The sequence below is a fragment of the Protomyctophum parallelum genome (genome assembly GCF_964188405.1).
Source record: "Protomyctophum parallelum genome assembly, chromosome: 6".
Taxonomy (NCBI): domain Eukaryota; kingdom Metazoa; phylum Chordata; class Actinopteri; order Myctophiformes; family Myctophidae; genus Protomyctophum; species Protomyctophum parallelum.
Window position 1 is genome coordinate 8507916 of NC_139701.1, and position 14584 is coordinate 8522499.

A 14584-nucleotide genomic window follows, 5' to 3' on the forward strand; every position below is an offset into this window, starting at 1 on the left:
ACGTTCTAATTTCTAGCTTATGACCTGGCATGTCATCCCTGTTTATGTCCAATGTTTTAAGCCTTCCCCAGTCTAAACATTAATAAAACAAAAACATTCTCTTTGGGTGATTTGGAGCACATGGATCACAAGTCGACCTTTGTCACATTTCATTCCATGCCTCCTCCTGCAGTCTTTCCCATCGCTTTCCCATCGCTCACTGCTGGAAGCTATTTAATAAGTATAATCTGTTAAAGTAAATACTCCTGTGCTCCAGAAAGACTGGAGGACTGACCTTGATAGAGGCTCTTCCTCAGGCTCCAGGCTGTATAATGATAGAGGCTCTTCCTCAGGCTCCAGGCTGTATAATGATAGAGGCTCTTCCTCAGGCTCCAGGCTGTATAATGAATGATAGAGGCTCTTCCTCAGGCTCCAGGCTGTATAATGATAGAGGCTCTTCCTCAGGCTCCAGGCTGTATAATGATAGAGGCTCTTCCTCAGGCTCCAGGCTGTATAATGATAGAGGCTCTTCCTCAGGCTCCAGGCTGTATAATGATAGAGGCTCTTCCTCAGGCTCCAGGCTGTATAATGATAGAGGCTCTTCCTCAGGCTCCAGGCTGTATAATGATAGAGGCTCTTCCTCAGGCTCCAGGCTGTATAATGATAGAGGCTCTTCCTCAGGCTCCAGGCTGTATAATGAATGATAGAGGCTCTTCCTCAGGCTCCAGGCTGTATAATGATAGAGGCTCTTCCTCAGGCTCCAGGCTGTATAATGATAGAGGCTCTTCCTCAGGCTCCAGGCTGTATAATGATAGAGGCTCTTCCTCAGGCTCCAGGCTGTATAATGATAGAGGCTCTTCCTCAGGCTCCAGGCTGTATAATGATAGAGGCTCTTCCTCAGGCTCCAGGCTGTATAATGATAGAGGCTCTTCCTCAGGCTCCAGGCTGTATAATGATAGAGGCTCTTCCTCAGGCTCCAGGCTGTATAATGATAGAGGCTCTTCCTCAGGCTCCAGGCTGTATAATGATAGAGGCTCTTCCTCAGGCTCCAGGCTGTATAATGATAGAGGCTCTTCCTCAGGCTCCAGGCTGTATAATGATAGAGGCTCTTCCTCAGGCTCCAGGCTGTATAATGATAGAGGCTCTTCCTCAGGCTCCAGGCTGTATAATGATAGAGGCTCTTCCTCAGGCTCCAGGCTGTATAATGATAGAGGCTCTTCCTCAGGCTCCAGGCTGTATAATGATAGAGGCTCTTCCTCAGGCTCCAGGCTGTATAATGAGAGCAAACCCTGAGCCAGTCAAACTAGAAATGATCATTAGTTTCCTTCGTTGGTTTTTGAGGGGCACCCTACCAACGTCTGGCTTTCAGACATGGCATCATGTCTTATTGTCTTATTCATGCTCCCCCAAAAATCAGCAAGCCCCCCCCCCAAAAAAACAGGCCCCCACTTGTGACGTCATATGGCAGGCAAGTCTAGTGACTTTTTTTTTTCTTCTTTTTTGTTATGCAAGACACACCTCAGTCTCCTCTTGTTTCTCCTTACACAAACCCTTCTACTCTTTTAGTCTTACTTATTCCATCTCTTCTCCCCCTCTCTCTTCCAGGGGCAGTGCTCGGGGACGTTGGTACAAGTTCAATGACAACGTGGTGGAGGAGTTCGACATGAACGACGAGACTCTGGAATACGAATGCTTCGGAGGGGAGTACCGGCCCAAGGTCTATGACCAGTGTAAGTCACACATGTTGACGCTTATCCGCTATCAAGGCAGCCAGCATTTAAGAGCGGGATCTGAGGAATTCCTTCTCTTACACAAAGTGTTGTGTGTTTTGTGTTCAAACCGTTTACAGCCAACCCGTACCCAGACGTGCGGCGGAGGTACTGGAATGCCTACATGTTGTTCTACCAGAGGATCAGTGACCAGAACTCTCCTGTCCTTCCCAAGAAGAGCCGAGTCAGCGTCATGAGACAGGAAGCCGAGGACCTCACACTGTGAGTCAGCAACACACACAATGCTGATGCTAATTCTGCGTGCAAAATGTTTGTTTAAAAAAAACAACAACAACCACCACCTACTTGTTTAGTCTAAAGTTTACGTTCTCCCCTCAGGTCAGCCCCCTCCTCTCCCGATGTCTCTCCCCAGTCCTCCCCTCGCCCCCCCAGAGCCAATAATGACCGGCTCACTCTCCTGACCCGTTTGGTGCGTAAGGGAGAGAAGAAGGGCCTGTTTGTAGAGAAGATGCCCGCCAGCATCTACCAGGTACACTCACTGGCATCACGCAATTTATTTATTCATCCATTCATTCATTAATCCATTCATTCACTCATTCATTCATTCATTCATTCATTCACTCATTCATCCATTCATTAATCCATCCATTAATTCACTCATTCACGTTTTATTGTTTTTATTCCAGTGCATTTGAATGCCTCTTATGTATGTATTGCTTATACTTGTTCCCAAGCAATCAACTATCCGGTCTGTTTACAAAAATAATATAATAATTGGCACACACAATCAAACAAGCACCCGTGTCCACCTACTGTATCCTGTGCTCTCATTGGCTGTAGCACGTCTCTGCTGTGGTGTGCAACGGTTCAGTTAGCCCATGGTTCGGTTTGAACCTCGCTTTTTGGATAATCGGGGCTAAGATCTTGCTTGTACAAATAGTTAGCATGAACGCCAAGTGATTGAAGTCTGTCCCCCTGTTCTGTTTGTAGATGGTGAGGGATGAGAACCTCAGGTTTATGAGGAACAGAGACGTCTACAACAGTGACTACTTCAGCTTCACGCTTTCCCTGGCCTCCGTCAATGCAGTAGGTGTTTGATCTGAATGTGTGCGTGGTCACACACAGAGACATCTCAAATATTGTGTGCATGTGTTTCAGCCAAAGTTGAAGAACCCAACATGTGTGTCTGTGTGACTGTGTGTGTGTGTTTATTTCAGACAAAGTTGAAGCACCCAACATATCAAGCCATGGCCAAAGAGAGTCTTCAGCTGGCTGTCCATTTCCTCTTCCATACGTACCTGCACACCAAAAAGAAGCTCCGGTACGCACGCACACACACACTGTCAGTCATGATGGTCTGTCAGCCAATGCTTTTTCAATTCCTCTCCTATCTTTGCATCTCATCCTCTCACTCTGTTTACCTAACTGCCCCCCAACTCTCTCTCTCTCTGTCTCTGTCTCTCTCTGTCTCAGGGTTGACACAGAGGAGTGGATGGCTACAGTAGAGGTCCTGCTAACAAAGAGCAGTGAGGCGTGTCAGTGGATGACACAGTACCTGGTTGGACCAGAGGGAAGAGAGATGACCAAGTTAGTACCGCTGTCACCACCACTGTTGGCTAGGGGTGTAACCATAGATTGTAAAGTAAACAGTGACTCTCTGGCAAATACAAGGGACATTGTATTCGAACACATTGACTGACATATTGATTGTTATTTTGTCTGTATTTCTTACCTACACCCCTGTATGCGGTGCGTGGCATGGACCATTACAGTACCGTGGACTCTAGTTTGATGTTGATGTTCATCCGCAGAGCATTTGATGGTTTCAGAAGTTTCACTGAAACCATCAGCACCACCATGCGTGTAGCCACACATAGACTGTCAGTCAGAACCCAGCAGGCCAGCACCAGCATGCGTGTAGCCATGCACACGTTAACACGTTGGCTGTGGGCCGGGCACGGCTGACCGACTCGATGCTCATTGGCTGAAAGAGTAGGCTTGGCTCTGGAATGTAAACATGGCCCTGGCTGTCCCAGACAGTATAGTTTACCGCAAATTCCCCAAATAGTTTACCCCGAATGTGCGTGTGGTCGTGCACGTCTAATATGTCGACTCTCCACTAATTACTTTTTAAAAGTCTGCTCTAAGATGCAACAGTATACTCCTGCCACCCACACACACCACACAATATTTTAGTTTTGGGGTGGGGGGAGGTCTCAGGGGTTGTAGAAGTGGTCTCGCACCGTTCTCATTTTCAGGTACAAACCAGCAAGCACAACAACTGTTCTGGGGAAATAACGACTCATGTGTAAAGCCCAGTCCACAGTCCACACGACCAATGATATGCAACGCAACGAGTTGTAACTTGCAACCACTTGCAATAGAATCCCCAAACTTTGTTGACCTGCATGCCAAGCTAAAAATAAAAGTAAAAGACTTATACAATGCTACAGAAACTCTGCCATCCAAAGATGACTAATGTCTACAGCAGTTATTCTTAAACATTTTTATTTCAAGGACCCCCAGTTTAATATGAATTAGGCACCAGGCCCCAAATTGATACCATGCTTATGGTTAATGCTTTGACCCCACTCTATACTGTACCGGTAATTCAACTCTGAGAGTGTATAAATGGACCCATATGGATCCATTTGTACATTCTCGTAGACCTGTAAGTGTCCATTTACTTGTGTGTACAACAAATACATGAATTAGTCTTTTATATGGCTTGCCCTTAACCCATATGTCAGTTGCATTGACGCATCTCTTCAACGAACAGCAGCGGCCAATGAGCTGTTCAACAAACACTAGCGAACTCCAGGGTGTGTTTGTGTTCCTCCTCTCCTCCCAGGGTGTGCCTGTTGGAGTGCAGCGTCAGGGAGGTGAGGATCGTAGTGGCGTCCATCCTCGAGAAGACACTGGAGAGTGCACTTCAATTCGGAGACCCCGGATTGGACAACCTGACAGACGCCCTGCTCTCCTTATTGGACAAAGACGTGCCCGAGAACGTCAAAAACTGCTCACAATACTTCAGCCTCTTCAGCAACTTTGCCCAGAGGGTAATTCCTGCATCCATGTGTGACACACGTCTTGTGTGCAATACATTATTGGCTCATTTCTGGTATGTATATATTGCCCCTATTGTTTGTAAGATGTTGGAATGATTTCTCTTACAGGGGTTCAGTTCTTGTCAGCTGTTGTTGAAACACTCTGCTTATCGTCGGATGCTCATCTTCCTGCTGGGACCTAACAGACAGAACAACCAGGTGAGACTGACAGCTAATGGAAGGATCTTGTGTAACGGACTTCTTCTAGTAGTCAAACGAACAGGAACCTCAGGAGACAGTTTATCCTGTAGGAACAAACAAATAAGACACTATTTGTTGTTGGAACTGGACCAACTGGACCACTGCATAGTCTCAGCAGAGCACGGAATCCACTCATTTTAGCCTGACCAATAACAGTAGCATCTGTCTAATTATTTTTAGCCTGTCAAATAACATTAACATCTGTCTAATACAGGTTTTCTTTTTATCACAACAAAAGCTGTTTACAAAAAGATTTGCACTCAGATTGATATTATCATAATGACCCAACGTCATAACATATTAGGCACTGTATGCTTCATATGTTATGAAGCTGTATGCTACAGCTGAAATGAACAATATTTCATATGAAAATCATAAAATAACATCAGTGTTTTCAGAGAACCGCTCACCTCAGCAGAGCACGGAATCCACTGAGGCACCTACGGCAACACCACTAAGACATACAGAGCGGCAGCTACGGGAACACCTCTAAGACATACAGAGCGGCAGCTACGGCAACACCGCTAAGACATACAGAGCGGCAGCTACGGCAACACCACTAAGACATACAGAGCGGCAGCTACGGCAACACCACTAAGACATACAGAGCAGCAGCTACGGCAACACCACTAAGACATACAGAGCGGCAGCTACGGCAACACCACTAAGACATACAGAGCAGCAGCTACGGCAACACCACTAAGACATACAGAGCAGCAGCTACGGGAACACCTCTAGGACATACAGTGTGATATGTAGTGTGTGATATTCTATCCTATCCTCATTCGATAAATGGGTATCCTGACATGAAAATATATTTTCTATTAAATAAAGACCTGGAGAGACATGTGGACTTCTGTTACTGAACAAATTGCCTCATCAATTACTGATCCATCCAACACAGACATTCAACATTGAACGTAACGGAGGAAGGTGTGATTATGTGGTTGATGCACAGTCCAGTCAGCTACATCACAAAATGTTCTTAGCAGTGTGTGGGGGACGTCGTGGACTTGTGTTAATTGAACACTTTTGTCTATGGATTTATTGCAGAACCGGCGCTGGAGTCCAGCCCAGGCCCGAGAGTTCCTGCACCTGCACAGCACTCTGGCCCTCATCACCCTGAACTCTGACCTCAAGATGCAGCAGACACAGAGTGAGACACACACACACACACTCTCTCTCTCTCTCTTCTGGATAGATTCTCTTGAGACATGCCAACGCATGAATCTTTGTTTCATTTTCCAATGAATTCTGTTCCACAGCTGCAGGTGCTGCGTTTAAGCAGAGTGTGGGCAGTGTGTCATCCTCATGCACTCTTCTACCACTCCACACGGATGTGCAGGCCTCTCTCTTCACTGCAGAGGGACAGCCTTACCTGCTCGAGGTGGGACACACACACACACACACACACATCTCATCAAGGGGTTCTTAGGAAGTTTTGGTCATAGTAAAGTAAAATGTTTAGTAAAAGGCAATGTTACTGTTTAAGGTTGGTGAAGGGTGCATTAAGACGACCGGATTAAGGTTGGTGAGGGGTGCATTAAAACAACCGGATTAAGGTTGGTGAGGGGTGTGTTAAGGGTTGGGAGAGGGTTATGGTTAGGTTTAGGTGTGCTGCCCCATGGAAGGTTAGGGTTAGGGTGAGGGTTTGAGATAGGTTGTAGGACTAATGACTGGTCTAACCAATGACTAGTCTAAACTAAGTACTACACCCGGTCGTCCTACCCTACTCTGACCTGTGTGTGAATGTGCAGGTGCTGTGTTCCATGCGTGAGCTGTCAGGTCCTCTGTCTCTGCTGATAGAGATGGTGACGTACTGCTCCTTCTGCAACGAGCCCTTCTCCCTGGGGTTCCTGCACTTACTCAAGGTAAGAACTGAAAATGCCTTTCCTGCATGGTTCTAGTCTTTAGTTCTACTTAACGGCTAAACTCAAAGGTGCGGCGAGATTATCTCTGTCGCGTGTTGGGATCATAAATGTATCTTATCATCGGGCTCATTGGCTCTCTCGGATCGGTGCTTTAACAAAGGGCCACAGCCATGAACGTTGCATGCCATGTACATCGTGGGCACTGTCTTACCCACAACCTGTTACACTCAGTTCTATGTATACTATTAAAATGCCAGAAGAAAGCAGGTAAATTATTTTATGCATCTTTACGTTTTTTATCTCTTTGAACTGTAGTCCCAGCTGGAGTCGGCTCCCCCTCATGAACTAAAGAACGTCTTTCTAATGCTTCAGGAGCTGCTGGTGAGTACCTTTAACCCCAATAGTTCTCAACTGCTTTTGCAATGGATGATTCCAGGCCAGTCCAGCAATGTGTCCCCGAGCAAGACTCTTAACACCAAATTGCTACCCGAGCGCCATAAATTGGTCCTAGTTGTTATAGGATGGATAAATGCAGAGGACGAATGTACACATATATACATACAGTGACAAAAAACACCCCAAAGGATTACATTGCAGCTACAAAGCTACAGTCTACCATTCATGTTCTAATTGAAGCCAGCGACATGAAGGTACAAAGCGACGTCCAACGTTTATATTACTTTACATTTATTCAGTCAGACGCACGCTTGATGATGTCAATGAGTTGATCACCAGATGCACTGCATCACTTTGTATCCTTTTATCAGTGTGAAGGCAGCATTGTTTAATTGAGTTAATTGACTTTTGTATTTTCCTTTCAGGTCATTGAAGACCCTCTTCAAACTCAGAGATTGAAGTATGCCTTTGAGTCAGAGAAAGGCCTGTTAGGTAGGATGCTTTGTTCTTCAGTATCTGTGTAGCAGTAAAGGAGAGCAGGCAAAGCCTCATGTCTGATGAGATTAATGTCTAAATATAGAGAGATAGAGATAGAGAAATACTTTATTAGTCTCCCGAGGAAGAAATTTGTCTTAGACAAAGGGCCCGCATGCAAGCGTAGTCCTAGTCCATGTCGCCACAGTGCAGCGCCAAATACATCTTTCTTGCATCATAGAAAAAGAAAGTAAGAAAAAGAAGGATGGGATATTGAATCAAGCAACTTGAAAACTTTCTGTGGGTTCACTTTCACTGCAGTCAGAGTAGACTTGAAAGTAAAATTTAAGTTCTGATGCGGTTAGTGAAATTTTAACTATTTACTAATAGAAACAAATGTATTGACTGTCTGCTCTTCTTCTTCTACAGCTTTAATGCACCAGAGCAACAATGTGGACAGCAGTCGCTGCTACCAGTGTGTCAAGTTCTTAGTCACACTGGCCCAGAAGTGAGTCTCTTTATATTATACAACAAAGATATGCACAGATGTGTTTCGGTGTCGAGCCTTCTTGAAGGCTTCTAGAAGGCTGGCAATTCTTTGTTTTATACATTGAGTGTTGTTGAGCCATGCACCTGTTTGCATGTAGTTGTGCTCATCTTGCTTCTGCTTTGAAGCTTACTTTATAGACCATCACCTCTTTTTACTAGTGCAAGCAAAGATACTTCTAGGGAAAAAAGATTCTCCATCTCACGACAAAGAGAACTGATCTTCAAGCCGTTGTTGGCTTAAAGGAGAATTCCATACTAAAAGGCTTTCTTACCTTTCTTTGTAGTTGTTACGTCCCCATCAAAGAGGTCCAGGTGTTATTTTGTGCAAAAGCTCCTTATTGGCTATTTCCCCTACCATAAACCCTAATTGAATTGCATGGGATGTATGGGGTGTTGTGCTAATTCGCTTATTTCCATCAAAATAAGTAGTAAAGTGTGCCGCTTGGGTTATTATTTACATTATGAAGAGAGGATATATACAAAAAATATATAATTTTGAGCGATGGAAATAAGCGAATTAGCACAACACCCCATACATCCCATTCAATTCAATGCAATTCATTGAGGGCTTATGGTAGGGGAAATAGCCAATAAGGAGCTTTTGCACAAAAAAACACCTGGACCTCTTTGATGGGGACGTAACAACTACAAAGAAAGGTAAGAAAGCCTTTTAGTATGGAATTCTCCTTTAAAGGTATATTCAGTGATTTCACTCAAAAAACCTTAGGTTTCGTTTTTGGCCTGGGACCCAGCCTTTCGTCCAATCAGGATAGAGAGTCAAAAACGAAACCTAAGGTTTTTTGACCCCCAGGGGTTAACTGGGGACAGGGAGGAACTCCTTATATGGTCAGCACACTCTATAGTAGGGAGGATTATCACAACAAAACAAAGAAATAAGTGATATTTGAATTAAGTGAAATCACTGAATATACCTTTAAGCTTGATGATCAGTTGTCTTTGGTAAGCGTCTTCATCATGCAATGGATTATAAATCACACTTCAAGGTTGCATACGAATAGGAATAGAACTCCTTTTTGCACAAAGGCCTTCACTGTTTTGACAGATGTAATGAATATCAATGAATGTTAAAGCATATTCTGTATTGTTTTGCCCCGCCAGGTGTGTCCCAGCTAAAGATTACTTTAAGGATCTGTCGGGTCATTGGAGCTGGGCAGTGCAGTGGTTACAGAAAAAGGCGAGTCTTAGGAAACGCAAAGTTAACGCATCGTCTTTCAAAAGCTCTGTCGTACTCTTAAGAGGGCCTGTGTAACATATGTTCTGTGTAGTGACACTTCCTCTTCCTCTCAGATGTCAGAACATTACTGGACTCCACAGAGCAACGTCTCCAATGAGACGTCTACCAATAAAACCTTTCAGCGCACTATCTCAGCACAGGTATACACACACACACGTTTTTCCTGTTTAGAGGACTTTTTTTGGGGCGTCACCTCCAAGACATAATATGTCTTGGAGGTGACGCCCCAAAAAAAATATTATTTCAGTTGCCCCCAAAGGAAAAGTACCAGCACCAACATTATAAGAATTGTGACTAAAATGTAGCCTATCCAAGAAAGACTACACTAGGATTGTAGCCAGTCTCCTGACCTGAAATGGTTTATGACACCCTAATCCCCATATAAGTACCACAAAAAAACACACAACATTCTGAGGGTGTGTGTGTGTGTGTGTGTGTGTGTGTGTGTGTGTGTGTGTAGGATACCCTGGCCTACGCCACAGCGTTGCTGAATGAGAAGGAACAGTCTGGCAGCAGTAATGGCTCCGACGGTAGCCCCGCCAATGACAACGCAGACCGCAGCCTCCGACAGGTAAAGAGCAGCCATCATGTTGTTGCTGTCGGGCTGAATCCCTGTCTCCATAAACTAATGCCCCCACGTGATCATACTAGAGCGTCATAAAATGCATATATTGTTTTTTTTATCCTGAAAAGTTACGGTTTTGGACATGTGAGGTTTTCACCCGACAGACGATATTACAGTACAGGTTCATTCTACAGAATGTGAGCCCTCTGTTCTTTCTGCTGCCGAGTTGTCACTCACTTCATGTGCATTGAGACTCATCATGCCGGCATTTACAGAAGCAGTACATGTAAATGATGTGGTGAAATAGTATATCCCCGTTCTCACTGCAGAATGTACTGTAGTGCACACTGTTCTTTTAGACACAAAAAGCCTCTTTCTTTGTTCATTATTCATGGTTACTGATGGGTCATATTACTGGTTCTCTCTCGGTTTCTGTGGAACAAGCTCACCATTGCAGACTCTCCCAATTTGTCGCCGTAATCTGAAATTCAACCACATCAGACTCCACCTATTGCTTTTGTGTGGCGTTGTAGTATGATCACGTCGGAAATTAAAATTATGAAATAATCGGTTTCTGTAATTGTAATTTGTAATTTCCCCCAGGGTTCAGAATCTCCGATGATGCTGGGTGACTCGAAGAGCGATTTAGAAGATGTGGACCCCTAGTTTTCCTCCAATCTGGCAACCAAATCCCTCCAATGGAGAGGCCTCGCAGCTCCCCGGCAGCCAGTACGAAAAAAAGAAAAAGAAAAAAAAAGACTGCACTTCACCACCGCTGATTGGTCAGGACATTTTTATGACTTCTAGGACAAGCAGCCAATCGAAACACTTAATAATGGAGGCGGATCATTATTATCGGATGCAGGAAAGGCTGACGATGGTGTGTGTGTGCGGGAAAGTGGAAGGAGCTTCCATACCTGATGGATGAGCTACGTTTATCCTTTTATTCATTCATTCACTCTGAATGAGCAGAAGATTCTGACGACGAGGGGTTGTGTTTTAACAAAAGTTTGTCTGTTTTTCCTCATTACTTGCCAATGTAACTACCGCAGACATCTTCATATTGTAAAGACTTGTTCCATATGTGTAATATGAAAAATGTTAGATAATATTTTAAAGCCTTCTGTGCTCTCCTCCACAGCCACCTAAATTGCAAAAAGAAAAGAAAAAAAAAACACACACACAATGGGTGGCGTTATCTGCTCTTAGAGGAATTTTGCATACAGCAGTGTGTGTGTGTGTACGTGCACGGTCGGGAACACCTACAGTACACACACACACACGGACACAGACACACATAGACACACATAGACACAAACAGGCTTCGCTGGGGTTTTTTAAGTATGCACTTTATAGTCCAACCCAGTCATGTGATGTACAGCAGCACTGGTCAGTTCCTCTGGGGACTGAGGAAGTCCCGCCTCCTCCTCCTCACATACATGTATGTCTCCCCTTCCTTTTTTTTGTTTGTTGGATCAAACAATGTTTTCAGTGCCACGTAGTGCAGTCAGCCACACCTCGGACTGTGACTGTATCCATGTCCCTGTTCCACTACAGTGTGTTACACATCGGACTGTGACTGTATCCATTTCCCTGTTCCACTACAGTGTGTTACACATCGGAGGGCTGTCCCTACACATGGCAGACACGGGGCCCAAAACCTGGGGGCCCCCCCGAACAGACCCGGAAAGAGCTGTGCGGGTGCCGGCACTCTTCCCCTGCACCCCACACTCAAGATCCAGCGAGATGAGCAGCTGATTTTCTGGATTTTTCTGGGGGTTATGTTATTTGTGGTCTCGGAAAAGTTTTTGGAAAAGGTAGTTTCTTGGGGTTTAAGAATTCATGCCTTATGCAAGAAAAGCTGCTCTGTGCATGCACGGATACAATGTGCTCGTGCAGAGCCAAACTGGTGAGGGCATTCAGTGCCAACCGGAGGGGAACTCAGGAGCTTGTTTTATATTTTGTTGGTGCCAACCCAATGCGCTCTCACACACACACACACACCCACACACGCACACACAAATAAACTATGCTACTGTATAACCTCTGTAGATGTAGATCACATGCAAGCAAACGCATGTACACACTAACTTGCGCATAAAGAACCAGTCCTCTCTTCACTCTGTGCATTATTAGGTTTTGATTTGCCAACTGAGTTTCTTCCTTTGTTTTTGTTTGTTTTATTGCTTTGCCTTTTGCTTTTGTCTGCCTTTGGAAAAAAAACACACACACAGGGGCGTGACCCGACCCATTAGCCCGAGTTCCACCTGACAATTGACACCAAATCATCATCATCCCACGCCAACTATCGGGAGACCTTAAGTGCCTTAACCTCCCGATTGTCCCTCACATCAAAGTCACTCTGGAGTCCGGTCTGCCACCCATCGTACGTACCTGTCACTAGGACAACGGCCTCTCACAGGAGAGGTTAAGGTGTAGCTGCCCTAGCCCGACTACAGCACTGAGCCCATCTTCTCACCTGGCCATTCACCAACCCTGCAGCACAGCCGGCGTTATAGAGCTGTCTCTCATCCTTTTCTCATCTCCTGCTAGTCCCAAAATAAATAATAGATGACTCTCCCCCTGTGTGTTGCGTGCCAAGGACTGTAGGAATGTACTTGTTGGTATTTACCTGGATTCTGTGTGTATCTATCTAAACGGGGCATAGCTGGACAGGACAGCGTTGTTGTTTTTTTGATGGTGGTTAAAATGCTGCTTCTCCATGTAGCTTAGACTTAAAGCAGACACAATGTAGTGTAGATTTACTGAATTATGCTAACCTGGCCGATTTGGGGAAAAGCCACAAGGGCCGACACTCGGAAGTTCCCGCAGACAATCGCCTCGTTTAGTGTTGGGCCCCGAATGTCAACATTGCTTTAGCATTCTGAGCTGCTAAGGTTCTTCAATCTTCTGCGTGGCACCGATCGGTCCACGCTGCAGACGAAGCCAGCTCAGCATATTCAGCTCTCAGCTTTAACAGTTTAATGTTTACAATGTTGGGACCTAGGACCAGGACCAGGACCTAAACCAAGGACCTATACTTGGCAAATATTTCTATTTTTGGGGGCTGGAGATAGACGGTGAAGTCCATTTGCTTTAGGGCTCCTGTTGCGTCCTGCGTGTCTTCAGCGCTGCCGCTTCCTTCCAGCGTGAGGAAAGTTGAGCCCGAGTTATACTTCTATCGTATGATGGCGTCCATTGCCCGAAACATTATTCCACCGTCTTGCGCTGGGCGTGGGATCATTTCTGTGATTCCGGTTCATTAGGCCTGACGTCGAGAAAAAGAAAAAAAAACGTTCGCTCTGAAAGAATATATACCCATTCAAAGATTTGTGCCACATTTGTACGATTTAAAAAAAATAGCAGACCTACAAGTTCATAGCTCGCCAGTCGGTGGCGCGCTATGAGCTTGTAGATCTGCTATTTTTCAATAGCTAAAGCATAGCACAATGCTAACACCAAAAGGGGTTCCCGCCCAAAATGGGTTAACGATTCTCTCTTTAACGGTCCGATTCCTTAACGGTTCCCTTACACATGGACCCTTACAGGTCTATAACTGAAACCAATTTGTTTCCATTAGTACACTTGTGAGAGTTATGGTGGTAAAAAAGTTTGAGAACCACCCGTATTGTAATTGTATAGCAGACCCCGAGTCCACAAATGGTAACGTACAACAAAAGTATATAAAAAAAAGTCTTCAGAAGACACCCCCAGCCCCAACTCCCACTCTTATCTCACTAAAGTTCTGAATGTGCCCCTGGCTGCTCTCCCTGGCATTGGCATGCGTGACAGCGAAGCGGCGGAGGAGTGTGTATCGTGACGGTGTTGTTCCGCTGGTGGAAGAGGGTAAACCAAACCTCCGATGTGTTGTTTGCTGTGTGAACTCTTCTCATTCGTGCTCATTTTCTCACATAATCTTCCTGCGCCTCCTTCTCTGTGGCTAGTCATGTGCTCTCAAATGGGACTCTGTATGTGTGCGTGTGTGTGTACTGTATGTGCGTGTGCCGCTTGAGAGAAGGTGGTGGAGGGGGTCCCTACTAGCTAGTAACTACCTACGGTGGGGCCAGGACCAGAGGAACCTGTGAGATTGGGCATGGTTGGCCCAGAGCCTCTCCCATGTTCACCCCTCCACGGCACCTGTAGTCCTTTTTAAAAGACTTGCAATCAAATCTTTTCTTTTTATCAGTGGGGATGCAGGGAGGGAGCTAAGGGTGTAATTGCATGGGTGGGGGTGGGAGGGGGGGGCCTCCGTATATGGGTTTTTACTCTGTCACTCAACTTTGGAAAAATTCACATCTGAAAGTCAAACCCTGCCTACGGCAGGATTCTGTAATGCATGTTAAAAAAAAACCCTGTTTTAATTTGTACATCAGAGTTTGATTATGGGGAAATTTGATATAAAATAAACTGGAATGCACAGCCTTTTGTAAACATGGAGTTTCTTTCTAATATATAGT

At 45.1% G+C, this 14584-nt stretch overlaps 1 protein-coding gene and 1 long non-coding RNA gene across 11 annotated transcripts in view; one reads left to right on the top strand and one right to left on the bottom strand.

Moving 5' to 3' along the window:
• The window catches only part of usp24 (ubiquitin specific peptidase 24), a 70466-nt gene extending 58221 nt beyond the window's left edge, over window positions 1–12245 (top strand). For all 10 annotated transcript variants that reach the window (XM_083768123.1, XM_083768125.1, XM_083768126.1 and 7 more), the window contains 18 exons: window positions 1585–1709; window positions 1829–1970; window positions 2088–2238; window positions 2700–2795; window positions 2927–3030; window positions 3183–3296; window positions 4561–4768; window positions 4886–4975; window positions 6071–6173; window positions 6283–6404; window positions 6775–6888; window positions 7204–7269; window positions 7710–7776; window positions 8188–8266; window positions 9427–9502; window positions 9616–9702; window positions 10023–10133; window positions 10731–12245. In XM_083768123.1, the coding sequence (XP_083624249.1) occupies window positions 1585–1709; window positions 1829–1970; window positions 2088–2238; window positions 2700–2795; window positions 2927–3030; window positions 3183–3296; window positions 4561–4768; window positions 4886–4975; window positions 6071–6173; window positions 6283–6404; window positions 6775–6888; window positions 7204–7269; window positions 7710–7776; window positions 8188–8266; window positions 9427–9502; window positions 9616–9702; window positions 10023–10133; window positions 10731–10793 (1918 nt within the window). In that variant the 3' untranslated portion in view covers window positions 10794–12245. The remainder of the gene's footprint in view (window positions 1–1584; window positions 1710–1828; window positions 1971–2087; window positions 2239–2699; window positions 2796–2926; window positions 3031–3182; window positions 3297–4560; window positions 4769–4885; window positions 4976–6070; window positions 6174–6282; window positions 6405–6774; window positions 6889–7203; window positions 7270–7709; window positions 7777–8187; window positions 8267–9426; window positions 9503–9615; window positions 9703–10022; window positions 10134–10730) is intronic.
• On the bottom strand, window positions 11554–14336 carry LOC310860924. Its single transcript, XR_014569439.1, has 3 exons — window positions 13163–14336; window positions 11695–13130; window positions 11554–11644 (listed from the first exon to the last, which is right to left on the bottom strand). It is a non-coding gene; the product is annotated as an uncharacterized lncRNA (long non-coding RNA).
• Between the last annotated feature and the right edge of the window lie 248 nt (window positions 14337–14584).